The sequence below is a fragment of the Diplotaxodon limnothrissa genome, linkage group LG1 (genome assembly GCF_057381915.1).
Source record: "Diplotaxodon limnothrissa isolate DT_005_m linkage group LG1, D_limnothrissa_male_GT1.1, whole genome shotgun sequence".
Lineage (NCBI taxonomy): Eukaryota > Metazoa > Chordata > Actinopteri > Cichliformes > Cichlidae > Diplotaxodon > Diplotaxodon limnothrissa.
Genome location: NC_140596.1, coordinates 1,357,105 through 1,384,667, shown reverse-complemented (window position 1 = coordinate 1,384,667; position 27,563 = coordinate 1,357,105). Strand labels below are relative to the sequence as shown.

The 27,563-nt window shown below is 48.2% G+C and overlaps 4 protein-coding genes across 5 annotated transcripts; 2 read left to right on the top strand and 2 right to left on the bottom strand.

Moving 5' to 3' along the window:
- Window positions 1-3,669: 3,669 nt before the first annotated feature.
- Window positions 3,670-6,747, bottom strand: LOC146639178 (protein C19orf12 homolog). Its single transcript, XM_085351193.1, has 3 exons — window positions 6,570-6,747; window positions 5,284-5,469; window positions 3,670-4,333 (listed from the first exon to the last, which is right to left on the bottom strand). The coding sequence occupies exons 2-3, from the start codon at window positions 5,441-5,443 to the stop codon at window positions 4,068-4,070; spliced, it is 426 nt and encodes a 141-aa protein (XP_085207319.1). The 5' UTR covers window positions 5,444-5,469; window positions 6,570-6,747; the 3' UTR covers window positions 3,670-4,067.
- Window positions 6,748-8,019: 1,272 nt separating this feature from the next.
- On the top strand, window positions 8,020-9,710 carry LOC146639177 (tumor protein p53-inducible nuclear protein 1). 2 transcript variants are annotated; one of them, XM_085354869.1, is made up of 4 exons: window positions 8,020-8,091; window positions 8,612-8,755; window positions 8,830-8,974; window positions 9,093-9,710. In XM_085354869.1, exons 2-4 carry the CDS (start codon window positions 8,632-8,634, stop codon window positions 9,319-9,321), a joined length of 498 nt encoding a protein of 165 aa, XP_085210995.1. In that variant the 5' UTR covers window positions 8,020-8,091; window positions 8,612-8,631; the 3' UTR covers window positions 9,322-9,710. The 2 variants fall into 2 exon arrangements, with proteins under 2 accessions (XP_085210995.1, XP_085211008.1); XM_085354882.1 differs by lacking the exon at window positions 8,020-8,091 and adding an exon at window positions 8,189-8,362.
- LOC146639176 (uncharacterized protein F13E9.13, mitochondrial) lies at window positions 8,525-14,234 on the bottom strand. The gene is made up of 6 exons (XM_085354837.1): window positions 14,111-14,234; window positions 13,021-13,103; window positions 12,752-12,932; window positions 12,514-12,664; window positions 11,879-12,006; window positions 8,525-9,954 (listed from the first exon to the last, which is right to left on the bottom strand). The coding sequence occupies exons 1-6, from the start codon at window positions 14,181-14,183 to the stop codon at window positions 9,764-9,766; spliced, it is 807 nt and encodes a 268-aa protein (XP_085210963.1). The 5' UTR covers window positions 14,184-14,234; the 3' UTR covers window positions 8,525-9,763.
- Window positions 14,235-16,102: 1,868 nt separating this feature from the next.
- Window positions 16,103-21,349, top strand: ccne1 (cyclin E1). Its single transcript, XM_085351192.1, has 12 exons — window positions 16,103-16,323; window positions 16,792-16,842; window positions 17,013-17,100; window positions 17,517-17,579; window positions 17,682-17,848; window positions 17,959-18,094; window positions 18,328-18,474; window positions 18,564-18,659; window positions 19,248-19,382; window positions 19,500-19,611; window positions 19,697-19,854; window positions 21,024-21,349. Exons 2-12 carry the CDS (start codon window positions 16,829-16,831, stop codon window positions 21,192-21,194), a joined length of 1,287 nt encoding a protein of 428 aa, XP_085207318.1. The 5' UTR covers window positions 16,103-16,323; window positions 16,792-16,828; the 3' UTR covers window positions 21,195-21,349.
- Window positions 21,350-27,563: the final 6,214 nt, after the last annotated feature.

Here is a 27,563-nt window from a genome sequence, read left to right as displayed (position 1 = left end):
TTTACTGTGTATATAGAGGCAGTAGATACCTACATGGCAGCACCAAAAGAATGAACAATTGAATTTTTGCTGAAACTGTCCCCTTAAAAAGTGCTCTCCAGTGCAAGTTTCAACAATGACTATTAAGAATAATACTATTTCACAATTATATTGTCTCTTTTGAATATATGAGGATTTTGTGTGCGATGAACCTAACTCAAATTGAATCTAGAAAAGAAAGTGTGATAAGCGTACCAGATACTCCTTGAACAGTAGGTCTGGATCTTCATTAAAGTAGATCACCAGGCTTTTAAGAGTATGCTCCCTCTTTATGTCGATGTCATCATACTAATGCAAGGGTGGAAAAAAAAGGGTGAAAAAAATGGAATTGATTGATTGCATTTAATTGATGGGTTTATCATTAGTACCGACCAAACTACTGATCGCCATGATATCCTTGATCTTTTGGCCCTTTGCTCCTTTGCTCCCCTGAAAATTTTGCATCAGCTTGTCTGTTAAATTGTCCAGCTGAGCCAAGAACTTCGCCTGCAGGGGTTTTGTAGTGATCTGCAGGAACTCTGCATTCACCTGGAAATAAAACATACATAAATATAATAAACTAGAAGTTTAAATTAGGGTTGCCAACCGTCCCTTAAAATACGGAATCGTCCCGTATTTAGAAACAAAAGTACACGTCCCGTATTGAGCTAATAAGGGACGCACTTTGTCCCGTAATACAGTGAGAATCAAAAGTAGTCTATAAATGTTAATGGAATTAACGCTTTGTTTGAAAACATAATTCCCAGCCCCTCTCCTGCTTTGTGACCAATGAGCTGACAGCACACTTATGACAATTCGAGTATGACAATTCAGATTACCGCTCATCTCATTGGTCGAGGAAAGGTCGCTTACGGAGAAAATACCGGAAGACAACAGATGACCACAACAAGAAGCATGGCCAACAGGGGAACAAACGCCGACACTGCGGTGCAAGTCTCGGACGACAGTACACCTAAAGCTGGGCAGACACTGTGCGATTTTTTCAGTCACGTTATTCAGCTCCTGCTCAAACTGCACGATTGACTCACAGGGGTTAGAAGTTCATAGGTCACGATGCAGGTCTCACACTATACCGCCCGATGCTCTGATGCGACCTGAGTGCTCACACTGTGCCTCCATAACATGAAGGTTATAACAGATAATCTGTCGCTCGCTCTCTCTGTCTCTCACTCACACAGACACACCACCACCATCAACTTTGCTAAATTGCTAATGAAAAACATTGATCAGGCAGCTGTGATTGAGCAGCAGTGTAAATCCAACTATTTTCACGGTTGTTGTGGTCGTGATAATTTTGTGAGGCCACATGGAAAAGGCTCGGATGAGCTTTCCAAAGTTCTACAAGTTGTGCCTCCATCGCTTGTGTCCAGATCACACGCTGCACAGCCGTGCTGCGCCGTCTTTTTCACCGACGTTTACGTGTTTGCGCGTGCGCAGTGTGAGCGGCTGTGGTGAGACCCTCACGAGCGATTGATGATCGGGAGCTGGTCGTGAGGTGTTAATCACTTCTCGTTACCCCACGTATACTACACGATGCATGATGAAGGCCAAAATCGGTCCGATCACTCAAAATGGGCCAAAAATCGCACAGTGTGAGCCCAGCGTTAGAGCAGCAATGTTTGTTCCCCTCAGAGAAAGGGAAGAATGGGAAAAGGAAAACACCTGGCTGGAAAAAGTTAATATGGGCATGTGCAGTGAATATCAGCGCTATGTGGCCAGAAGTGTGATAATATAATTTATTTTGTGTAATAAACAACTGCAAGGATAGATGATTACAACAAATAGATGACTAATACATAAAAGTAATACATAGATGAATAATGATGATGAGTTAAGATGCGTAATCATGGGAACAAGCGGGTTTACAAACAGGAGCAGCTGATTAGCTTTAGAAAAGCTGAAATAATACCTCAGCTGAAGCCAATTGTACTAAATGCACTAAATGTGCACTGTTACAAGAATATTTTTCTTTCTATTGTTTTCTATTATTTTAAGTTAAGCAGGACAGTTCTTTTAAAGAAAGATTTACTTATATTCTCAAAAGTTAAGCATGACAGGCTTCTGTTTAAGAAAGAGACCTGTTTTATGTGTTAATGTTGTCATTTTGAGCTAAAAATAAACGGCTAAATGATCATTTGTTTCACATGTGTTCATATCACAAAGAATACACATCTACTTAAATCAACTTCAAGTCAAATGGTTAAAAAAATAATTTCACACACAAAAAAAGAGCTAGAAAATTCACCACACTGGGAAGGGTGAAGACAACTGGGTCGCCCGGCCCTGGCCACGAGGTGTCCCTTATTTATTTTTCAGGGAGTTGGCAACCCTAGTTTAAATACAGACTGCTGAATCAACACACTGAAAGTTGCTAAACATTTGAACCATCAGTGAAGTTTGTCAAGACCTAAACTGTTTTTAGCTGAGTTTAGGAATATATCGCCACCTGTTGCTTTGGCATGTTCCTAGCAGCGTTTTCCTTCATTTTTGCGTTTACCTGTGGACGGGATTATTTTTTAAAACGGAAAATCTCCGTTTTCAAAAATACCTGTGTAAGTGTGGACGTAGCCGAAATCTTTTATAATAATAAATAGGTTTGAACGTCATGGGAGTGCGCATTGTGCTGCCTGCAGTTACTCTTCCGGCCACATGGTTCGCTTTTGGTAGCACCCTCAGTAAACTATGTAGTGCTTTTAAAGACATCTCAAAACGATACTTTCTACTAGAAAATGGCATATAATAATAAACACAGAATACATAATTTTTAGATTATAAAAAGAAAACAGTAAGAAAGAAGTTAGCTATAGGACATCATCTTTCATTGAGCACAATGGCTAGCTGCTAATAAGCTAGCACACGCTCCGACTTAAAAGTTGGCAGCTACACAATTTCTCCTCTAAAACAAGGCACTTTTGAAAAGACCTGGCTATATTGTCAAAAAAAAAAATAGTATTCAAGCAGAGAAGAGAATGGTAGCACCACCAAAAGTTCAAAAAACAACTGTTACAAGCTTCTATGATAAATAGCATTATAGATTTAGCTGATAAAGAAATACACAATTGGATATATGGAAAAATAATATGTTACCTTACCTGAAGGTGTAGTTTTATCCAAAAAGTACAGAGAGGCCAAGAGCAGCTGGATTCATTTAGGTGATCCTGAAAGAGCGCAAAATTTTCAAAGAAGGCGGACCGTTGTGTAACTCAGTAACTTTGTGTTCTTGTGACAAAGACTGCTTTGAGAGAAAATAATTTAGGTTCACCACACGAATAATAATTGCAGTAACGCTGGAGTGCTACATTTGCGTTGAATGAGATTAAAAATAATGTTTAAGCTTAAAGAGGGGCTTGAATTGATTTCTTTGAGTTTACAAATACTTAAGTGCAAAAATGTACTCCTCCTACCCCCAGTGCCCCAACAAACTCATTCATTTTGTGTTCAGAATCAGCCTCTGCTGGTTTTGAATAATTTTAGGTTTACACAAAGAAAATCAAATTAATTTGGTATTTTTTAATTGCATTTGTGAACAACTAACATAATTTGCATGTGTTCTTTGAAAGGAGGACCTGAATCTGTTTTTTGAGTGCAGGCGACGCAGAGAGCTGTACAACACAGTTTTTATTTGTCCAATGCAACGTCCTGCAGTGTCACAATGATGTCATAACACGCTGCAGTAAAAACATGATAAAAAACATCAGAGGTGTAGTACCAGCCCTCGGTCTTCGGGGGGAGTAATCATTTTACAGTGTACCAGCTGAGCTGTCAGTCATCAAAGCTGCTGAACAAATATTGAATGAAAAGCTTGAAATCTGAGAGCAGGAGCACTCTAAAAAGACCCTGATGCAGAGTGTGCGAATGAGCAGATTTTCTAATCCAGATTAAATTACACGCTGGTCCCATTCAGGGATTAAAAAAGCCAAAGTAACAAAGACATCAGTGCTGCACAAACATTGCTGAGAACTTCGTCTGTGTGAGCTGCGAGACGTCCGTGATTCAGTTCAAAGGTCAGGTCCACGTGGAACCATCCCTCAGTCCTTGTAGCGCACCTCCGCTCTCAGCTCCTTGGTGACGTAGCTAATTAAGGCAGCGGCGACCTGCTGCTGGAGGGTGGAGTTCCCCATCACGAGCGAGACGAGCTGGGCCGCGTCCGTCCAGTCCAGGTTCCCCAAGACGGCCGTGATGGACTCGTAGAGCTGCCTCTGCTGCGGGGGAGGCAGCTCCATCAGGATCTGAGGCAGAGGTCTGAACTGCCCGCTGGTCAGCCAGCTGCCCAGGAGACCGCCGACGGCGCCGCCTGACAGAGACGCAGAAGAAGAACACCAGCGCGTCAGAGGCGCACACACAGGCGTAAACAGGCTTAAGTAACAGCTGTGGCCGAGGTCAGCGACGTCCAACTTTAAACGTCTAAAGCTTTAAACACAGGCTGTTCACATCAATACATTTATTGATTGATTATATTATATCTATTATGGAAAAGTTAAGATCAGAGCGTGTTAAGGCGTGTGCTTTCAGGCCATGCATGTGAGCACCTGTGAGGACATAAAGCCTCCTGGTGGACAAACTTGTGACTCCCCTGTTGAATTATGGGCTTCGCCAGAGTTTCAGAAAACTTGACCTCTGACCTTGACCTCTTATCAAATGAGATGTTAGTACACGCACCGTGCTGTGAATTTTAAACTCTGCGTCGCCTCGTTCTCAAGTTATCAGATTTACAAACTTTGGTGACCAAAGTGCGTCTGTGTTTCCATCAATGCAAACGACTAAATTCAGTGTGTGGTTAAAAATAATCGTCACACATGTGAAACGGCTCTGCCTTCACTGAGGTCGTTTACCTGTTCGTTCACACAGGTGTGCTTTAACTCTCCTGTCGGCCACACAAAGCGATTTACATAACGCCAGAGGCCTTTCAAGATGGCTGCTGTGTGGGGAGGACTTTGCTGGTCCAGGTTACTGAGGCTGCCCGCGTGACGATCACTGCAGCAACTAAAGCCTCCAAACGTCTTCTTACCTGCAGTTACTGCAGAGGACTCGAACCTGCTCGTGTTTACTGCCTTCTACCACAAAAAGCACAAATCCTCAGAGCGTGTTATTACTCTGACAGCTGTGGCAAACACGCGGCCTCGTCCACAGTCAGGTTTAAACCGACAAACTCAAACCCAGCGTCCTCCTCTGTTTCCTTTTGTCTTTTTATCTCCTTCTGCTGAATCAGCAGATTTAATTCCTCCTTCTTCTTCTTCTACTTACCGACAGCGATCCCCGGAGGTCCGCCGAGCAGCCCGCCCACAAACGCAGATCCTCCCGCCACCATCGCCCCTTTGGTGGAGTTCTTCACGGCGACCTTGATCTCCTCGTGAGCCGACACTTCACAGCACAAACGCATGACGTCGTCCATCCGGGCGGGCATCTCTGCGACTCCACGTGGTGTCTTTCCTGAAAACAAGGTCCAAAAATGAAGAGGAGTGTAAGTAGTTATTCCTTACACAGCGACGCACACCTGGGACAGGTGAGCTGCCAGCGTCACAGTTTCACAGGTAAATCTGCTGTTAGCGTGTCGCAGCTGTCACATCTTTAATCGCATTTCTGTGGTTGCTGCATCATTGATGCAACAGTGTGTGAGCTCCGTGAGAGAGGCAGCGGTGACTAACGTCACACACAGCGTGTCACAGTAACACACGCGTGTGCGACACGAGGTCACGTGTGTACTGACTCCGTGTCTATCTGCGACCACACAAACCACCCAACCCGAGCCTACGCTGCTCAGCGGTTGCGATTTCTCTCGCGTCTCCTTCTCTTCCTTCTGCTCCGCCTCCACCTTTCCCAGCATCCACCTGTGCCAAATGTGCAGCTGTATGATGACGCATGAATAGAAATAACATACAGTAGAAATGCAGTACAGACACAAAAGTGGAAGCAGCACGTCTGACCCTAAAATAAAAACCAGTTTCAGTTTTCCATCAGCTGCTGACTGTGACATGTAACAAAGAAAAGTGAGATTCAAAGAGCAGAGTGTCATCCACCTTCAGCCTGTTTGCATAAAACTGTCACGCACACGCGAGGCACGGAAAGGACCACAGCTTGGTTTCACTTTTACTTTCCAACACAGCCTGAAACCATCAGACGGCCTGTGATCATTATAATTACTCGAATAAACCACATCCACGGCCCTGCTGCGTTATCTTTCGTGTTTCTTAGGGGGCTGTCAGAGCTCCGGGTTCAGGACAGGCTCCGTGTAAACGCGTCGGGCACAATCACAGCAGTTGGACTTAAATTAGACGGTTTCTGAGCGGAGTTTGGTGGGACGGGCTCGGCAGTGACAGGTGTAGCACACCGGCAAACAAGAAGTAACTACAGAGTCAGGACGTGAACATCAGCTGCTCTGTCTGATTCACAGAGTCGGATAATCTGATCCGGTTGGATTCAACTGCGAACTCGGGACTTTTTTTTTACCGACCACTCAGACTCGTTCCCCTCTCTGTGTGAGGCTGCAGAGGTCAAAGGTCACACAGCTGATCGGAACACATTCTGCTTACCTTCAGTCCGTCACTGTCCGCAAACTGTAGACAACTTCCGGCTCTGCAGATCAATGAAGGAGGAAACACACGAGCCTGTTTGATTCTTCTTCGCTGAACACAAACCGGAGAAACGGAGAGAAGACGGTCCGGTGCGCCGGTCCGCTCAGGAACTCACGTTAAAACACTCACGCTCTAATCTCACTCTACTTTTGTTTAACGAACGCATGCGCACAAAGTTTGATACGCTCAAAGAGCACATGCGCACTAAACAAGCCGGAGACCGGAGAAACTTCAAACAAAGTTTCTACACGGAGAGTTCTGATTGGTCGCTGCAGCTCGCTACGTCACCCAAGCCTCCACATTGGTCGCTTGAATTAAAAAGAAAAAAGAACTAAATTCTTTCTTCGTGTTTTGAAAGTCAGCTCGGTTCATTTCCAGCATCCTGCAGCGCGCTGTGGTCGTTTCTGTATATAAGGATTTAGATTGTTTTGATATTGTGGTATATTGTTCATTGTGTTGCTCGTATGTTGTGTTTTAAATTGTTGTGCACTTCGCTCTGTCCTTCACATTTTACTTTATTAAATATTATGACATGATATTTAATTATCTGCTTGATTTTCTTATTGTATTCATTCTGTTTAGCTTTGACCTCCTTCGGCTGTTTGTTTGGTCGGATGTTACCGAACTTCAGACCAGAGGACGTTTCTGTGTTTTATGTTTGACTCATTTCTTCTTCTTCTGCTGAATCGAAGAAAAATGAAGTAAATCGGACCTCGCTGTCCTCACCTGCAGTACCTGCGGCTGCCACCAGGAGGCGCCGCCCCCTTTGTTTTAATATGTGAAGCGTTTGTTTCATTGAAGCTGCGTCCCACACACGCCCCGAGTGGGGTGAATGTGGGACTCGGGACCTTGTAGCTGTCACAAACATTCATATCTGATCCTGCGTCTGAATCCTGTTTGTCTTGTTTCCTGTCTGAGAGCAGAGGGACTATTTAACCTCCTCGCATCCTAATATCACCGTTTCATAAAGAGAAACAGAGCGCGGTCCAAGCACCGGCACAGCGAGCTGGAGCAGCCTCCGCGTCCATCACTGACATGTTTACATTTATGCTATTTGCATCTTTATTTCACGCTTTCTTCCTATTTTTACTTCCTGTTGCGTCACACTGCCACAAAGACGTTACCCTCATCCGTGTTTGTGATTGCTGAGCTCCAGATCGCTGAGCGCGCGGGTTAACCCAGCGAGCAGATAACCTGCTTCCGGTGACCTCTGACCCTGACCGGTACGCTGAGGAGTGACCTCAGGCCTGCCGGGTCTGCCCGGCTGAACTCGGCTCAGTGCGAGGATCGGGGCAGGGGGCGGGGCTTTGTTTGTTTACGTGTGATGCAGTGAGATACGCTCCGCCTGATTGGGTGGATTTTGGTGACGTTTGAGGCAGCGGGGGAGGAGCCTGTGTGAGATAAACAACCTGTGGATGAAAACAAGCACAGAGAGAACCGGAAGCTTCAAAGCAGCGAAAACATCGACTTATCGGAGCAGGTGGGTCTGAATCTTTAGTTACACCCACGCGTGACCTTTGACCTGCACGCGGTTAGTGTTAGAGTCTCTGTTCCGCCGTACCTGAGCACGGGCAGGGTGCTTGTTCCAGCTGGAGGTACACGGAGTCCTGCCGAGGTCTGTTTCTCACGCACGCACAGAGGCGCGTGTCTGTTAGTGAGTGCGTGCACTTCTGTTGTGTTTCACGCGCAGATGTTTCTGTAAACACGATGAAGCTGAGGGTCACGTGATGAAGCGGAGCTGCAGTCAACATGTGAGCAGGACAAACGCACAGGAACAACGGTTCTCAGTTTAATAGAAAATAAAGTTTTATTATTTTAAGATCTTATAAACTGCAGTTGAGCAGTAATGTGGAAACAGGAGGTGAAAGGTCACGACCCGGCTTCCTGTCTTTGTGGAACATCACCTGGGGTCAAGCTGCTCAGGTTTCTGAGGCCTCGGCGTCATGAGGGAAGCTTTTTACCTGTGATGATCTCACCTGTGTGCTGCTCTTTATCCACAGGTGCTGTCAGAAACGTCGGGATGATCGGAAAGATTCTTGCTCAGCTTATCGGGAATGCCAGCGAGGACCAGGAGTCAGCAGGAGAAGAACACGAGACGCTGCGGGAGTTCGAGGACGAGGGCTGGGTCATCGTTACCCTGCCAGGTGAGAAAGTCAACCTGCTTCAGGTGTACACGCTGCAGCGCCGATGCTTCTAAACATCTCTGGTCCTCATGCAGAGGACGGGCTTCTGTCGGCTCCAGACGGGGACCTCCTCGAGAACCTGCTGATCGAACACCCGAGCATGTCCGTCTACCAGATGAGACGCGGGGTGGGTGGAGCCGAGGAGGAGGAGCCGGGCTCTGATGAAGAGGAAACCTCAAGGTTATGATGCTGACGATGCTTTCATTCAGATAATCTGAAACCAGTTTTACAAACACAGAAGAAGACAGCAGGGCAGGTGGGCGTGGTTTATAATGTGGCTTCCTGTGTGTCTCTCCAGGCCTGTGGCGGTAAGGCGGCATGTATCCTGGCGTCTCGCCGCCTGGGGGCTTCCTCTGCCGTACAACATCCAGCTGCCGGCGGCGCAGCGTGCCAGGAGCCGTGCTGAAGGCAGGAAGCTGAGCCGCAGCGCCCTTCACAGGCAGAACCTCACCAAGACACGCTTCTGCCCTGCAGAGCGGCGCTACGGACACTTCAAGCAGCCCTGCCAGCGTCTCTACAACTACTGACTCCAATATCGGCGCCGCTCAGGCTTCACCTCGCCGTTACATCACGTGACATTCACCACTTCCTGTGCAGTAATCAAACAGCTGAAAGAACCACACGTTTTTCATTCTTCTGTAAACTTTATTGTCAGCAGGGCGAGCGCCGCGCGGCAGAACAGTCACTGCTCAGATTAATGTTGATGATGTCAGAGCTTCGTGCTCTGTCGCCGTGTTCAAATCTGTCATTTTGGCGGCTTCGCTCTTCTTCTTCTGCGTGTTAAAGTGTGTGATGAGTTGACCTCTTGACCTTTGCAGCGTTCCTGCTGCTTTTCTACTTTTTATTTGACACAAATGTGAGATTTTAATTTTTATTTGTGTGTATTTATAAAATGTTTTAAAAAAGCAAAATAAAGTTTTTGAGATTTTCTAAAGCTGCGGTCTGCGTGTCTTTATGGTGGGGGCTCGTTCACTGCCGGAGCTTCCGGATTTTCCCCATGAACCTCTTCACCTGCTGCGGGTCCACCTCGTTGGCCCAGTGCCCGCCCAGCTTAAAGTGGGAGCCCACTATCATCGCGTTTGCATCCAGGTAGCTCTCGACATTGTCATAGGTCACTCCTGAGCCAATCAGCACGGGGATTCCCACAGACTGGGAAACGTCTGGAAAAACAGAAAAAATCACTTTAATGAATTTCTATTTAAGAACACGTCAGCAGTCGAAAGCTTCGTTTCCCACCGTCCAGCAGCACACGAACGCATCTCAACCCTCCAGACTTACAAACCCTGAAGTCCACCTGAGGCTGTGAGCAACGAGGTTTAGAATTTGAATTAGATCATTTAGATTTCATTTAAACCTCTGAATATTACAAAGGAATCTAGTAGATCGCTACTAAACGCACTGCAGGCTGGACTCAGCACAGAGAGGCGTCGGGGTGAGGGCTGCTGTGGTGCTACTTCCTGCCTCTCAGTCGATATGTGACCCACCCTGATTAGTCACACCTGTTCCCACTCTGATGATCCTTCTGTTCCCTGACACAGTCCGAGTGTTTTCCTGGCTCCGTGTTGGGACCTGGTCTTTGGGCCGTGTCTCTGATACGTTTGCCTCGTTTACTGTCAGCTGTTTGGACCTTGGGTTGAAGCATTGCTAACTAAAACGCAGCCGCTGCTAGCATGCGTGGTTTGTTTATCTCGCCTGGAGCAGCCTCTGCTATATAAACATCATCACCGAGTGCTAACTCCTTGGAGCTCAAAGGTATCTGACTGCATGCTGCGCAGGTCCTTTGGGTCGGTGCAGGACAGTGTGTGTGCAAACAGGCTCACTGCATGCATATTCTCTGGCTTCATAATGACTTTGCTCACCTGAGGCGTGCCCTCTCTGACCTGCCAGAGTCTCCTGCCTGTGCGCAGAGGGGTGTGGCAGATATAAGACTGACACATTAGAGTGTGACAGAATAGAAAATACGCTTCAGACGCCTTCACCACCTGCAGAGCTGCACTCAGTGAACCTCCGCTCACACGCGTGACCTGGTGAATGTGTCTGAACATGACCAGCACCTGTGTGTGTGTGTGTGTGTGTGTGTGTGTGTGTGTGTGTGTGCGCGCGCAGCAGTGGCATGTACAGCCCTCAGACTGTTTACAGGCTTGAGTGTCCGGCTGCTATAAATATCCTGGCTGCTGCTGCGAGGACGCGGTGCAGAGTTCAGACTCAGTAACCTGAGCTGATGCAAACCTTACTGACTGATTACTGCAGGATTTATGGTCCTGTGCATGAAGCTGCATGAAGCTGCAGAGCAGCACCTCAACGCTGATTGCTTAAATGTTTTAAACAGGAAATGGACCTACAGATGAGGAAGCACAAAAACACGGCACTCATCAGTAACACCTGAGGGCAGGTATAGCTCTGGGTTTATCTCAGTGAATGTCGGTGGAGCCATGACTTTCATTTCTAAGCTTTCGATAGGAAATGGACTGGTTCTTTTCTACTCTGATCACTTAAAGACACAGAGGGAAAAACGAGTGGATTTACCTCCCACAAACAGCTCAGGTGGGCTTGACCCCCTGCTGTGAGTGTGACATTTAAAATTCAGACTCTTTGGGCGCCGGTTTAGCTCAGTGGTTCGAGTGCGACCCGCGGCCCTCTCTCCCTCGGGGTGAGGGGGACCTCTTCTGGACAAACGGGGTAAAAGCAGGAGGACCTGAGGTGAGGGGGCTTAAAAAAATGTCTGATATGTTGTGAAATACTGTTCTGAGAATAAAGTGAAGTGTGCATCCGCCCACGCAGCACAGCTGATGAAGACACACCTGAACCCTGCAGAGCCAATCAGCTGTTTCTGTGCTGCATGCAGGTGAATCCTTGCTGCAGCTCTAACAGGAGTCACCTGACCTGAGATTTTAACTTCAGATTTTAATTTCAAAATAAAAATCCTTGTAATGTCTCCTTTTTATATTCTGCAGCGTTAATCTCAGCAGTGACGAGAAGCTGCTAGGATTCTGATTGTAGATGATAAAGTGATAAAATGCAGTGAGTGACGAGAGTCAGGCTAACATCTGGACAGAGTGTGTGTGTGCGCGGCAGGGGCGGGACCTCGGAGCTCCTCGGGGTCGGCCTGCAGTCCTGTGGCTGCTCCTGTGATGATGACGCCGTCTGAGAGGAAGAACTCAGCAGCACGCGCCGTCTCTGCGACGCTCACGTCTGACGTCAGGGCGTGAGAGCTGGAAACACACACACACACACACACACACACACACACACACACAGAGGCATGTGTGGATGTTACACACTGGAGATGATAAGTGGTTTGCACTGTAATAAAAATCAAACCTTGTGTGAGGTGTGTGAAAGTTTCATGATTTGCTGCTCAGTGGGGTGGATGCTCCTCCCACAGCAGCAGGTGAGCTGCCCTTCAGTGTGTCTGCAGTAGACACCAGAAGGACACCACAGGGGACCATCAACATGAAAGCCGCAGGTCCAGGCAACATCCAGGACGGCCTAAGAGCTCGCCAAGGTGCTGACACACATTTTAACACCTCTCTCGCCCAGGCTGGCCCCATTCACGTCCCAGTGCCTGAAAGCTCAGCTGTGACAGGCATGAATGACTGTTGGCCGGCCGCTCATCCTGATTATCTGCAGCTGTACTCAGACACAGGAAGTGTTTTCACGTCTTCTTGCATCACTGAGTACTTCATTCTTTACTATAACTGCACAGCAGGTGACCTCACCTGTGCTTCTTCTTGATGTCGGTGAAGATCTGCACGTGCTCAGCTCCGATCTGTTTGCGGTACCGCAGTAACTCCCCGGCGCCGGCGTTCAGGAGGCCTTCGTCTGCCACGTGAGCAAAGACGAAGGCCTCAGCCCTGATGAAGTCCAGGCCTGGAAGCACACAGCGCCGTCACCGTGCTGATCACACGTCCTGCATCTTTCCAAACACATCAACATGAACTGAATGAACAACTGAACCTGAAGCCAGAGCCACAGCCAGAGCCTGCTGATTGGCTGCAGTCAGGATCTGCGCTCCTATAGGCAGGGACGGACAGGCGGCCCTAACGCTGCAGCAGACGGCGGTCATGCAGGCGCTCACCTCGGGGCCCGCGCTCAGAGAGTACGGCACATCGTGCATGTTTTCAACGATCAGTCCATCCTGAAAGACGGGATTGGAGGTTCGGTTAGCGCCTCGCCTGTTCAGACTGCAGAGCTGTGAGGAACGCAAACAACGTGCACAAACGTACAACCCCTGCGTCTCTGTAGATCGCTGCCTCCCGGCACGCCGCCTCGCTGATTTCAGACATTTTCAAAGAGCCCAGTGGGCTACCTGAGGAAGAGGAGGAGCCTGTTATAAAGGGTCTCAAAGAGTACCCTCAACACTTAAGGATGTGGGCACCGATGTGCACATCATGCATGTACAAGAATACGAGCGCAAACTGTGATGTTTTTCTCTGCAGCTCCTCCTACTCAAAGTCACGAGTACACCTGGTGACACATCAGGACACAACCATGATCACCTGGACGAACAACAAAACACCGCATATTTACAGCGTGTCATTATTTATTCAACACTAAACCAAAACGCAGCGTGTGAGAAACTATCAGCTGCTGCTAATCGATGCAGGTTATTGACTAACTGATCATCAGCGGTGTGAGCGCCTCTGTAAAAGCAGAGCTTTGGTCTGTTTGCAGGGCGACCGTGTTCAGGTCTGTTAACACAATCCCAAAATATTCCTAGGAGTGGACGTCCCAGCAAGTTTACCCCAAGGTCAGAGCGTGCAGAAAGTGTGTGTTAGTGTGTGAAAGGTCAAAGGTCATGACAGCAGAAAAAGTGAGAGCAGGCCTTGTTTGGACAGGAGAACGGGGCCGAGGTTCAGGGTTCAGGGTGGGTCATCGTCTGCATCGATGTACTTATTGTGTATTTTGTTGCCGTGTATCTTCGTATGAAGTTAAGGTCGATCGTACTGCTGCGAGTCTCAGCCTGCAAAAGGGATGTTTGATCTCGACTCACATTGTCCTGGTTAAATAAAGTTTAACTGCCCCGTCACAGGGCGACCACACCGGTGTGCGAGGCTGAAATGTTACACGTCTGACTTAATCAAGTTCATGTCTGAGCGCAGCGTACGCAGGAAAATGTCACATATCAGCTAAATCTGAGCCAATCAGAATGTGCGATGTTGTCTTAACCTGATGACGCGCAGGCCCACGCGAAGCTGGACGCCAGCTCACCCTGAAACCACATTTTGCAAACCTCTGTGCTCTTACTGACCTCCCCCTGCCACGACCAAACACTTCACCTGAACCTGGAGGACGCCGACAGGTGGACTCTGTTACCTGGCAACGCTTTCACGTGAATCATTCCGATAACGACGGATTTTAGACGCCCAAACAGCTCCAAAAACTTCATCCTTCCCTTTCTGTGCAGACGCCACAGAATGAAACCTGTTTGTGTCGTTCTCAGGAGGGGGTCATGTGACTGACCAAAGGTCGACTTTGTTCTGTTCACCAAACAAAAAGAGTATTTCAGCTTCACCGAAGACACGAACACAATCATCTCTGGAACAAGTTTCCTGGCTGTAAATCAGGGCCAGCAGGACGTGTCTCATCTATTTAACTTTTACGCTCTCTGAGGAAGCTGAAGTTTAACCATTAATGTTTGTCTGCACTCACCTGGCTCTGGGTTTCCTCTCAGACTCACCTTCCTCCACTTTCACCCACTTATTAAAACTTCTATTCTTCATATAGCAGCAAACCTCGAAGCTCCGTGCCGACCGCAGGAAACTCAAAGCAGTCGTTCTGCGCCTGGCAGCTCCATCACCCTCCCTCCTCTGCACATGCTCAAACCATCTCATCCTCTCTGACTCTCAGCTGCTCCTCTGATGGACTCCTCCTTCTCACTCCCAGTGAACGTCTGAACATCTTCAGCTCATCCTCTGCCATCTCCAAACAGCAGAGCTCACTGCTGTCTTTGAACCTTCCCTTTGTCTCGTGCTGCTACCCTTCCGTCACGAATCACCCCTGACATTCATCTCCACCCGCTCCGCCCTGCCTTCTTCACCTCTCTAGTGCACCGTTCATTGCTTTGGGTCCACACCAAGCCTCCTTGTCCTCCTTCCTTTGTCCAGAGGACACTCCCTGCAGTTTCCCTCAGCTTTACTTTCCCAGCATCCTTCCTTCACTCACTTGCTCTTCTTGATGTCCAAAGTCACCCTGCAGTCAACCATCCGATACTGTCCAGCTACATCCTCCCTGACACCACCTCAGTCTCATATCTCGCTCAGATCACACCTTCTGTACCTTCCTCCACCCCTCTGACCTCCACCCTGTGGGGCGTACACACTGACACCCTTCGACCTCACGCTTCATACTGGTGACCTTGCCTGTTACTCCTCACCTCCACAGCACTGCTCAGGCTCCTCCTTCAGGATTACTCCTGCTCCATTTCTCCTCCCGTGATCAGAGCTGTCTGTAAATCACGAGGAAGCCTCGGTGCTTCCCACAGCTCAGAGGGATCATCGTGGAAGTCTCCACTGTCCTGACCTGTGCTGCTGTGTTTGTAAATGCAGATGCTGAGCTCTGTTACGGGTCATGTCTCAGCAGCAGGAGGAAGGATGGTACCGATGTGACGTTATTGCATTTCCTGTATAAGCTGGTTATTAAAACCACGGCCTAATGAATTATCATATTCAGCCTGCAGCAACAACCGTGTGAGGACGCTGTCATGTGATCACGTGACCAGCAGCCACAGATTTGCTGACGTCAAAGGTTGGTTCGCCTCCTGCCACTTTATCAGATTTAATGGTGAAGTTGGGAGCCCGGGGAGGAGTCCGGAGGCGGCTGAGCGGGTCACTCCGTTACGGTCGGAGGCGGGGCGAGTACGGCAGCCCGCAGTGGACATGTGGGAGGCGATACGCTTCATTTTCCCGCTGAATCACAACCCGGTCCCGTGACAGACACTGAAGGTAACGCGCACGGAACCCGCTCGCTCACTTGCTGCGTCATTCTGCCCGCTTTGCGTCGTTTTCCGCGTCTTTCTGCGCCGCTTCTGCCTTTGTTTACATCTGACACACAGCCACGCGGTGCCCGAGCGCTTCCGGTCTGCGAAGATCCGCCCCTCGCAGCTGTCAGCGCGGCACTCACGCCCCCATTTTTACCGGCAAAACTAAAAACTCACCGTTTCCTTCACGCTCGCGACCATCCGCGTAGAGTTCAGCCAGCATACCTGCCGCGTGCCCTGCACAGGTGAGCGGCTGAGGTGACGCAGCTCAATGCGGCTGTAAAGCGGCGCAGAGGGTGGAGATTTAGCGCCAACTGGAATCTACGCCTCCTGACGTGGAGCTCATCTGCGCTCTGCGAGGCGCCAGCTCGGAGCAGTTAGCCCGGCCTAAGCTCAGAATCCCGGGCACCGCGAGCAGGAGAGCACCGGAGGACAGAGAGCACACATCTGGAGAACACACTTGGAGAACCCGAGGGGAACCCACTGCGGGGTTAAACCTTCTTTTGGAGCTCTCGGCGGAGCAGGGTGAACTTCAAGGGAGGAACTTGAGGTGAGTTTCTGCAGCTGGCTAAAAGTTTGCGTGAGTAGAATTGGGGCTTGATTGCCTGCAGCGTAATGTGACCCAGGCTCCCACGTTAAACCCCCACGGTCTCCGGTCCAGACGTGGACAGCCCCCGGGGGTTCGGCTCTTTGTTGGCCGCTCCGTGTCCGCATCAGGCGGCCATGATGTGCAGCCGGACTCGGTAAAATATCGCTGTTTTCGGTTAACCGAGCCCCGTGGCCGCCTCAGACCAACCTTGCTCGGTGTGGCGTGGATGTCGGGGCAGTTTCCCGGGTCTCCGAGGTCCGGTGGGGGGGCTTTGGGGGCACTTGGAAGCGGCCTGCTGCCCCGCTCTCCGCGCCAGGCTGAGCCGGGCTTTGTCGGGAGGAAGGCGGCTCGGAGTGGGGGTTGGGGCCGCTGTACGTCGCACTTTTACGGCTGTTTAAGTCTAAATTTCAAGTCGTTTGTCGTCCACAGGTTTGCTCCCACGGACGCTTCCACGGCCCCGACTATAATGAGAGGAACACGGTGAGTTTGGCCCACGCAGGAAGAGCCACCAGGAGCTTTAGCCTCACGGGCTAACTAGCCTGTTGTTTCTGGACCGTGTGAGCGTTTACCCGTGCTAACCCGGGTTTGTTCGGCTGATTGTGGATATGGCAGCGCTCGCTAACAGCTGCTGTTTGCTTTGCTTGTTTCAGGGAAGACACAGAAGCGAAGAGTGCTCCTGCCGAGGCCCCCAAACACACCACAGTCCGACCGAGGAAGAGGAAGGCAGATGTTGCTATTGTGAGTGTCCTGAAAGGCTGGCAGAGGCTCCAGCAGGGCCCCCCCACACACACACTCTGCTGGGGTGGGTCATTGATGTGTTTTGTCACAAAGAGGGTCACGCAGGGTTCCAACAATGTTGGACATCATATTAGAGCCACAGTGAGGAGAGCTGACAGAAGCAGTGGGCCTTCATCTGAGGGGAGATGGTGAACAGCACGGAGGCGCAGAGCGCGTCTTTAAGCTCAGGTTTTTTGTAACTGCAGCCCGAAGGTCAGCGGTCACCTGATCCAGCCCTAACTTATTAGCTTTGCCAGGAAGACGATTTGAAGGCTGATCACCTGACACCAAGCGCGGTCCACAGGAGGGGCGCCTCCAAATAACAAAAGCATGAGAACGATAACTCCAGGGTTCCTTCTTTTCTGTTTGTTCCTCAGGTTTTACCGGATCTGGATGAGGAGGTAGCAGAGATGACGAAGAAGAAGCAGCGCGAGTGTGAGGTGGGTCTAATTACCTGCAGCGACTCCACGCCCACAGTCTTGGAGGCGTGTGTTCCTCCTCCACCCTTCTTCGACTCTAACCGAGCTCTTCCTGTCTCCCAGCCGGGCTGGAGTCCTGCAGCTGATCGCGTGAGTCCGCAGAGGTGGATCTCCACGCCTGATCAGGAGGAGTGCCCGCTCGTCCCCCTGGTCAACGCCAGCTTTCCTCATTACAGCTTCCACACCACATGTGTGACACCCGTGCACCACGCGCCACTGCCCGCGCTCTGGTGAGTGGTGCTGATGGCTGCTCAGCCCTCAGTGGTCGGGGGTGTTTTCCTTTAATCTGTCACCTGTACCTGTCCCGTGTCAGCGATCTGTTTGACTCTGTGTCTGTCAGCTGGGCCAGTAAGGACGCCGTGTGGAACAACATGCTGGAGAAGGACAAGTCCTACACCAGAGACGTCCACATGATGGACAAACATCCACACCTGCAGCCCAAGATGAGGGCCATCCTCCTGGACTGGCTCATGGAGGTCAGTACTGAGTCTGTGAACCTGCAGCACCACCTGATCTCAGGTGTGTCTATACGTGAGATTTTAGCTTTACGCTAACCTTTAGCTTCAGGCTGCAGGTTTTACTGTGGACGATCCACGGCAGACGCAGCTCGGCGTCCCGGAAACCATGAAATCATTCATCTAAGAATAAACAGTAAAGATGCAGTCACCTTAATGTACTCAAGGTGTGTGTGTGTGTGTGTGTGTGTCAGGTGAGCGAGGTCTATAGGCTGCACAGGGAGACGTACCACCTCGCTCAGGACTACTTTGATCGCTTCATGGCCACCCAGAGGAACGTCCTCAAATCCACGCTGCAGCTCATCGGCATCACCTGCCTGTTCATTGCCGCCAAAGTCGAGGTGGGGAGGGCGGAGCTCTTCGGTACCGTGCGGGTGCTTTGTTGCGGCGTGTCTGCTGCGTTTCTTATCTTTAAATGTTTCTCTCCCAGGAGATGTATCCTCCCAAAGTCCACCAGTTTGCCTACGTGACAGACGAGGCCTGCACAGAAGACGAGATCCTCAGCATGGAGATCATCGTCATGAAGGTAAAACGCACGACCTGCCTCGGCCTTAACCGACCTCTGAGCACACCTGTGTCCTCACCTGTGAGACACGGCCTCTGTGGCGTCATCAGGTTTCCTTTGGTTTCTCAGCTGAAGACTCGGTGACAATTTCACTGTTTGGTCCATTTAATTCAGCTTGATTTATGCAGCGTCAAAGGTGCTTTATACGGTCAGGTACAGAGAAGCCCCAGCAGCCAGACGGTCCTCTATGAGCCAGCACCTGGTGACAGTGGGAAGGAAAAACAGGAAGAAACCTCCAGGAGAACCGGGCTCAGGAAGGGGCGGAGCCATCTGAGCAGTTTAATGATGCTCATTGTGTTTAAAAAAAAAATCAATTTTAGTTTGAATCAAGTGATCTCGATTCCTTAAATCCTGGATCTATTTTGAATATAAATGTATTTCGTCAGAAACAACACAATCTCAGGTTAAAGCTCACAAAACTATTCAACAACCAGCAAACGGCCAAAGCTGTGAACGCATCATTTCGTGATGTCATTCTGTCATCGCAGCCCTTAAACCTGCGTCAGATGGGAGATTTGGGTGTCTAACGTGGACTCGTCTTCTCTCTAGGAGCTGAAGTGGAGCCTGAGCCCACAGACTCCCGTGTCCTGGCTCAATGTTTACATGCAGGTGGCTTACCTGAAGGACGCGGACGAGCTCCTCCTCCCCAGATACCCGCAGGCCACCTTCACGCACATCGCAGAGGTACGCCGTCTGTTACCATAAATGAATTGTGCCGATGTGCTCGGAGACGAGCGTCTCTCGCTGAGGTGGGACCGTCTGTCTCCCGCCGAGTGTCTCTGATGGTGCGTCTGCTTTCAGTTGTTGGACCTGTGCATGCTGGACGTGCGCTGCCTCGAGTTTTCTAACGGCGTTCTCGCTGCTTCGGCGCTCTTTCACTTCTCGTCCCTGGAGCTGGTGGAGACCGTGTCAGGTAAAATTCATTTTCCACACTTCCTGTTTGTCCCTGCTGGTGTGACTCCACCCCGACTCACCTCCTCCTCCTTCTGTCCGTGCAGCTCTGAAGAGGGTGGAGGTGGAGGAGTGCGTGAGGTGGATGGTGCCGTTTGCGATGGCGCTGCGAGAGGTCGGCAGCTCGCCGATGAAAACGTTCCCGGGAATCTCTGCGGATGACATGCACAACATCCAGACACACGCCCCCTACGTGACCTGGCTGGTAGGTCCAACAGCTGTGTGTGCGTGCGTTTGTTTATTTCCCCTCACAGTCACCGGTTTGTAACTTTATTGATAAGTTTGTCGCTCCGGGGCACAATCGGCTGTTTTTGACTATTTCACCTTTAAAACAGCTTCTCGCCTTGTTTGGTTTCGTTCTTTCAGGACAACCTCGTGTCTCAGTTTACTGTGTTAACACAACTGATCTGAAATCAGACAAACATAAAATCAGTTTTATTTTTTACTGTAACAAACACAAACATGTTTAAAGAATAATTTTCATAACTTGAAATGCAAATATAAATTGTAAGTTTTCAAAACTATGCACAAGTTTTGCAAATAAAAAAGTTTTTTGCAGCCATTTACCGAAAAATGCAGCCAAGCATATTTTTTATAACCATTTCAAAGTATTTACAGAACAACCAGCTGTTCTGCATCAAATAAGAGTCACACAAATTTTATTTGTATTTGTGCCGCTCCAAAAAATAGTTTCTGTCCACTATAAGACAGAGGAGCACGTCCCAGCCTGACGCCTGCAGGCTGGGACGTAGATCCAGAGATTTTTTATCATCTCTGGATCTACGTGGCCTCTCGACACAAGATGAGATACCTTTATTAGTCCCACAAGGGGAAGTTTAAAAACTTGTCTATAGATCACTGCATCTCCATGTCGCCTTACATTGGTCGTGTGATTAGGACACGCCCACGTGTGCGTTGACCCCCAAAGCGTTAATATCAGAGCAGAAATTCAGACAGAATAATTTTGTAAAAATGATGAACGACGGCAGAAAAACGTGAAACGCGCTGCCACCTCTGGTTAAACGAGCTCGAAGCAGAAGAACTCCGTCGCGGCGGCGATGACCGATCGGCGCTTTAATGGTTGAAAAAAATGACATTAAATGCTCACACAAAAACTTTAAAGACAGGATCCAGAAAACTGCTCAGGATTGTTTCCGTTTCCTCCTGAGAGCCGAGGAAAACTTACGTCGTTTTTTCCAGCATGGGTTGCAGCGAGGTTAAGGCCTGAGCGGTCATCGCAGGTGGCAGATAGAGGGCGGAGTTATGTAGACTCCTGGGCGTGTACCGCAGGTGTCGATGGGGACAGGATGTAGTAAATGTGGAAAAAGGTCCAAACGTGTGCTTTTTCACATGCGTGTTCCTGCTGTGTTACAGGAAAAGGCGTACTCCTACCAGGAGGTGGAGCTGCAGTGTCACGGCGGCTGCCCCGTCCCCTCGGGCGTCTTGACTCCGCCCCTGAGCAGCGAGAAGACCGAAGAGCCGGATCGAGGCGAGGCCACCGTGGTTAAGATCAGAGCCAGCATGGAGTCTCCGCCCCCCCAGTAGCAGAGCGCTGCTGACGCCGGCGGGACAGGAAAGCTCGGCGTGTTGGATTTGAGTTTCAGCTGAGATTAAATTTTTAATTCCAGGGAGGGAAACAGCAGCGAGGAGACGCGTCACCGCCATGGGGACGTGCTTAAGCTCCGGTCTGAGCGCGAGCAGAAGAGACTTTGTTTTCATGCTTTTTATTAGCGGTGCTGCTGAACGCTCGGATCAAGTCCAACCACGCCTTTATTTTCTATGCAGAGGCCAAACTGAGGAGACCTTTAGTGCGAGCGAGCGCGCTTAAATCTATTAGTGGCCTCATTTGCCCCCAAACTATTTCTAGGGTCGTGTTTGGCTCTACATGCTGCTATAAAGTGGGCTGAGCATGATGGGAACTGCGTGCGTGTGTGTGCGTGTGTGTGTGTGCGCGTGTGTGTGCGCGTGCGTGCGTTTTCCTTTTTAATGGGCACAGTGTGGCCATGTTCTGCTTGGGGACCAGTAGCTTGGCTACCTTGATGGACAGGTGAACCAGCCGGGCTTCAGAAGCTAAATGTTGACTGTCTTGAACTTTGACCTTTTTATCCCAAAAATGTCTCTACATGATTTGTTTTGTTTGTTTTTTAATGAAATGCTGCTACATGTTTTCCAATAAAGGTTTTTAAGCTCTTTGACGTGATGAGTGTGAGATGGGCGAGCTCAGGCTGCGCTCCACCAGGTGGCACTGTGACACCGTCAGACGCTTTAAGCTGATAGGAAGGAAACGGGAACTCTAAGAGCATCTCTGGCACTCAAACATGAGTTCACTGCATTCAAACAGGAGGTGAGGTGTTAGGATAACACAACGGTAGTGATGCTGACAAAAAGAGCTTGAACTGAAGATGTTCTGATATTGACTGGCAGTGAGACGGGATCAGAAATGAGTCCATCAGAGGGACGGCTGAGGGGGGAGGGTGGGAGAGGAAGAGCTCAGAGGAGGTTCATGGATGTAGTGAAGGAGGACATGCAGAGGGTTGGTGTGACAGGAGGATGCTGGGATAGGAGGAGGTGGGTGTTACACAGCAGAAGACTGAGAGGTTAAAACATGTCTGTATCTCACTTCTGCAGGTTTTCCTCTGATCTGAAATGTTTTTGCATGCAGGAAACACGCAGACCATGAAGCTCGGTCTGAACCTTTTACATCCTTCAGGAGTCAGTGGCCCACACTACACCTTTAACTGTAATTCATTATTATCAGGAAGTCCTAAAAACTCCCTGAAAAGCCTTCAGCTGATCCAAAATGCTGCAGCAAGAGTCCTGACAGGGACTAGAAAGAGAGCAGATTTCTCCTGTATTGGCTTCCTTCACTCTCGCTCTGCAGGCCTACTTGTTGTTCCTAGAGTATTTAAAGTAGAATGGGAGGCAGAGCCTTCAGTTTTCAGGCCCCTCTTCTGTGGAAACAGGAGACAGACACTATCTCTGCCCTCTGTTTCTCTCACATTGCTGACAGTTTGATGTGAGTTGTGCTGATTTTAGATTTAATTTGAAGCTCAGACCCTCCAGAACACAAACACGTGACTCTGATCTTCATGGGGGACTCCCAGAATGCACCTGCGGGCACAGGTAAAGTCACCTGAACCTGACTCAGCTGGGTGGAGAAACTCGTGTTCTGTTCTTTGAACTCTGGATTGGAAACACAGCATGAACCAGCAGATTAAAGCAGAGAGCGTGCTGGTCCGGTCTGTGAGCCTCGATGACGGTAGCTCAGCTTTATCAGACCGAGGGTTCACTTTGTCAGGCTCTGGGGACACGAGCTCCTCGGATGGAGAGCAATGTGGACGTCTCAAAGATGATGGATGTGCTCGACGAGGGCTGACGAGTTCTTCTAAAAGCAATCAGAAACTTTAACAAGTCTAAATTTCTGCCATTCCAGGTCCCCCCCCCCCCCCCCGCTCCTGAAACCGCTGCTTTGTTAGTTTGTTTATTTTAAAAGGTTTTTGATTTTGTTCTGTCAGTGCTCAGAGTGCTGGAGGCTAACAGCTACAGCCAATCACCTTGAATCTGAGCCGCCAGTTTGGACCGTTAATCAAAAACGCTTCACTGCGGTGTGACGTCACCGATCAGCTGCTGCTGCACCAACACCACCTCCGACTTCCAGGAGTGTCTGTGAATTTTCCCACTCAGGAATTCACTTAATCCTGACCCCACAGGAAGGCACGCTCGCTCCTTCAGGATCGTCTTAGTGAAGAGTGGGCTTGTTTCAGCCTCTCGAGGGTAAAAAGGCCTGACCGCTGGTCTCATTATGTGCCGAAGGAGCTGTGGATCTGCTCGCCTGGTTTCATGTCTTCACACAGGTGCATGAAAATAGCTCAGTGATCTGTCGCTGTTTTAATCAAACTTTTTATCAGGTTCCCTTTGGAGTCCCAGCGTCCGTGAGCCGCTCAGAATCAGACGATGTTTTTGTATTTATATGTTTGTGAGGCCAGTTTGGGTGGGCTGGAGTTTTGCTTTCTTCACGGTTTCTAAAGTTTCACGTGGAGATGTGCTGGAGAAAAAAAGAAGCAGCTGCGGATCGGGGGGATCGGGATCCACGTCGGGCTTCTGAAGAAGCAGCGTGGTGGATGCCTCCGGGCTCCTGGTGGGGGTGGAGGGGTGGTGTTTCCTGCCTGTGTGAAGTGATGTTTGCTCGAGCTGAGCGGCGTCAGAACCAGGCCAGACCTCCCTCAGGGCCGTGCCACCGCCCCATGTAAACAACTTGCTCCAGTGTATGTTAGCAGACACTTTGATGTTAGCAGCTCTCCCGCTTTCTCTTCTCTTACTCTTAAATATTTCATTCATCGCATTCATGTCGCCTGGAACGGCTGCAGTCGCTCTCAGGCACCGCTTTGGGTAACGCACACTTTCAGCTCAGACTCAGTGAGTCCACTAAAGTTTGTCAGGTCTGCAGAAGCTTTGAGGGCTCGAGGAGGCGCTGGACAGGCTCCTGATGGTTTAGCTGGGATTGTACCTCCCTCTGGTGGACACTTGCAATAACTACAGTTTACCTGTGCAGGACTTAAATCCTGATGTTGTTATTGTTACTGAAGCAGGGTTTCCTTGTTGAGCTCAGTGTCTCAGTGTTCATCACCTGTGTGTGTATATTAAAGGTGACCTGTTCTGCCCTCCCTCCTTATCTGGTCCCGCCTCAGTGCAGCCCTTTAACTCATCCTCTCTTTGAAATAAGCCGTTTTAACGCCAGTTCTCTCCTCATTGGCTGCCCCTCAGAAGTTCTCTTTAAGACAGAGACTCCAGCATGATCTTAAATGGGCGGGACCACTAAGAGCTGTCGCCCAATAACCTTGCGATAAAATCACCTCCTCCTTTTACTGTGAAGAAGCTTAAATATGTTAAAATGTTCACATTTACTAAACCGTGCGTTTATAAAACCGATGAGAAAAATAAGTCTCAGTTTCTCCGTGGGAATGCTGAGTAAATCGGCTCCTTGGACTTAACTACCTTACTTGTGTATAAGCGCAGAGCGTGTGATGCCTTTCAGTCCGACAGTTAAACTGACTCAGACCTGTGGCTCAGCTGATACAGACGATAATGATGCAGAACAGAGTGAAAAGTGCCACATCCCTCCTGCTTTGAATGCTTACACATTAAAGCCACCCACTGGGCCTGGTTGGACCCTTTGGTGACCCAGTTCTGGGCCCCAGGCTTTACTTTTAACATCTCTGGATTTAGACAGCTTCACATTTTGTTACAGACGTTTATTTCTGCTGTAAAATGATAAGAAAATAATTTGTTCTTAAACTAATGTGAAGTGAAAACATTTTAAAATTGGGGGAAAAAACAACACAAAACAGAATTTTATGTATTCTTATTAACATACATACATTTTTGTTATTTCCATACACACGTTCAAACAACAAAAACTAAAAAAACGGCTGCGTGTTTTATGTTTGTGTAGTTAAAGTTAGGTCTTGTATGTTGTTCGTTATCTCTTAAAACTTAGTGGAAAAATGAAGATGTGAACTGAAAACATTTACACACATTTACATTTAATTTTATACACATTTTAAAACATGTGATGCATAAAATTTAAGTTTTAATTCTAATAAATGACAAACTATAAGCCATTTTATTTCCATAAACAAATTTTGAAACTATTTTTGCTGCAAACTGAAATGTAAAATAAAACATGTTTATTATTTGTTAAAACATTCATAGAAAAACTAAAAATATATATTTTATTTCCATAGACTTATGTTCCTTTTTTCTTTAAAAAAAAACTGAAAACATTTAAATAAAAAAGAACAAATCACAGAACGTTTTATCTAAGAAATGTTTATGTTTTCAAAAAAAATGGCAATACAAAAAAAATCATCAAAATCAAAATAGAAGATTACTGCTCCATCATCCGACCCGCAACCGACGACGCCACGAAACGACGCAGACTCGATCCTCTCGGCTCTGTTTCAGCAAATGTTATTAAAATATATCCGACCCTTCATTGGCCAAGGAAACATAACTGGCCTCACCATGACTCACCGTGTGATTATCCCGCCTTTAAGTCTGATGTCATTAGCCTTTTCGAGTCCAAATTCCGCTTCAGGCATACTTGCCAACCTTGAGTGATATATATATATATATATATATATATATATATATATATATATATATATATTAGGGTTGCCAACTCCCTGGAAAATAAATAAGGGACACCTCGTGGCCAGGGCCGGGCGACCCAGTTGTCTTCACCCTTCCCAGTGTGGTGAATTTTCTAGCTCTTTTTTTGTGTGTGAAATTATTTTTTTAACCATTTGACTTGAAGTTGATTTAAGTAGATGTGTATTCTATTCTTTGTGATATGAACACATGTGAAACAAATGATCATTTAGCCATTTATTTTTAGCTCAAAATGACAACATTAACACATAAAACAGGTCTCTTTCTTAAACAGAAGCCTGTCATGCTTAACTTTTGAGAATATAAGTAAATCTTTCTTTAAAAGAACTGTCCTGCTTAACTTAAAATAATAGAAAGCAATAGAAAGAAAAATATTCTTGTAACAGTGCACATTTAGTGCATTTAGTACAATTGGCTTCAGCTGAGGTATTATTTCAGCTTTTCTAATGCTAATCAGCTGCTCCCGCTTGTAAACCCGCTTGTTCCCATGATTACGCATCTTAACTCATCATCATTATTCATCTATGTATTACTTTTATGTATTAGTCATCTATTTGTTGTAATCATCTATCCTTGCAGTTGTTTATTACACAAAATAAATTATATTATCACACTTCTGGCCACATAGCGCTGATATTCACTGCACATGCCCATATTAACGTTTTCCAGCCAGGCGTTTTCCTTTTCCCATTCTTCCCTTTCTCTGAGGGGAACAAACATTGCTGCTCTAACGCTGGGCTCACACTGTGCGATTTTTGGCCCATTTTGAGCCGATTTTTGAGTGATCGGACCGATTTTGGCCTTCATCGTGCATCGTGTAGTATACGTGGGGTAACGAGAAGCGATTAACACCTCACGACCAGCTCCCGATCATCAATCGCTCGTGAGGTTCTCACCACAGCCGCTCACACTGCTCACGCGCAAACACGTAAACGTCGGTGAAAAAGACGGTGCAGCTCGGCTGTGCAGCGTGTGATCTGGACACAAGCGATGGAGGCACAACTTGTAGAACTTTGGAAAGCTCATCCGAGTCTTTTCCATGTGGCCTCACAAAATTATCACGACCACAACAACCGTGAAAATAGTTGGATTTACATGCTGCTCAATCACAGCTGCCTGATCATGTTTTTCATTAGCAATTTAGCAAAGTTGATGGTGGTGGTGTGTCTGTGTGAGTGAAAGACAGAGAGAGCGAGCGACAGATTTTCTGTTATAACCTTCATGTTATGGACGCACAGTGTGAGCACTCAGGTCGCATCAGAGCATCGGGCCGTATAGTGTGAGACCTGCATCGTGACCTATGAACTTCTAACCCCTGTGAGTCAATCGTGCAGTTTGAGCAGGAGCTGAATAACGTGACTGAAAAAAATCGCACAGTGTCTGCCCAGCTTTAGGTGTACTGTCGTCCGAGACTTGCACCGCAGTGTCGGCGTTTGTTTCCCTGTTGGCCATGCTTCTTGTTGTGGTCATCTGTTGTCTTCCGGTATTTTCTCCGCAAGCGACCTTTCCTCGACCAATGAGATGAGCGGTAATCTGAATTGTCATAAGTGTGCTGTCAGCTCATTGGTCACAAAGCAGGAGAGGGGCTGGGAATTATGTTTTCAAACAAAGCGTTAATTCCATTAAAAGTTATAGACTACTTTTGATTCTCACTGTATTACGGGACAAAGTGCGTCCCTTATTAGCTCAATACGGGACGTGTACTTTTGTTTCTAAATACGGGACGATTCCGTATTTTAAGGG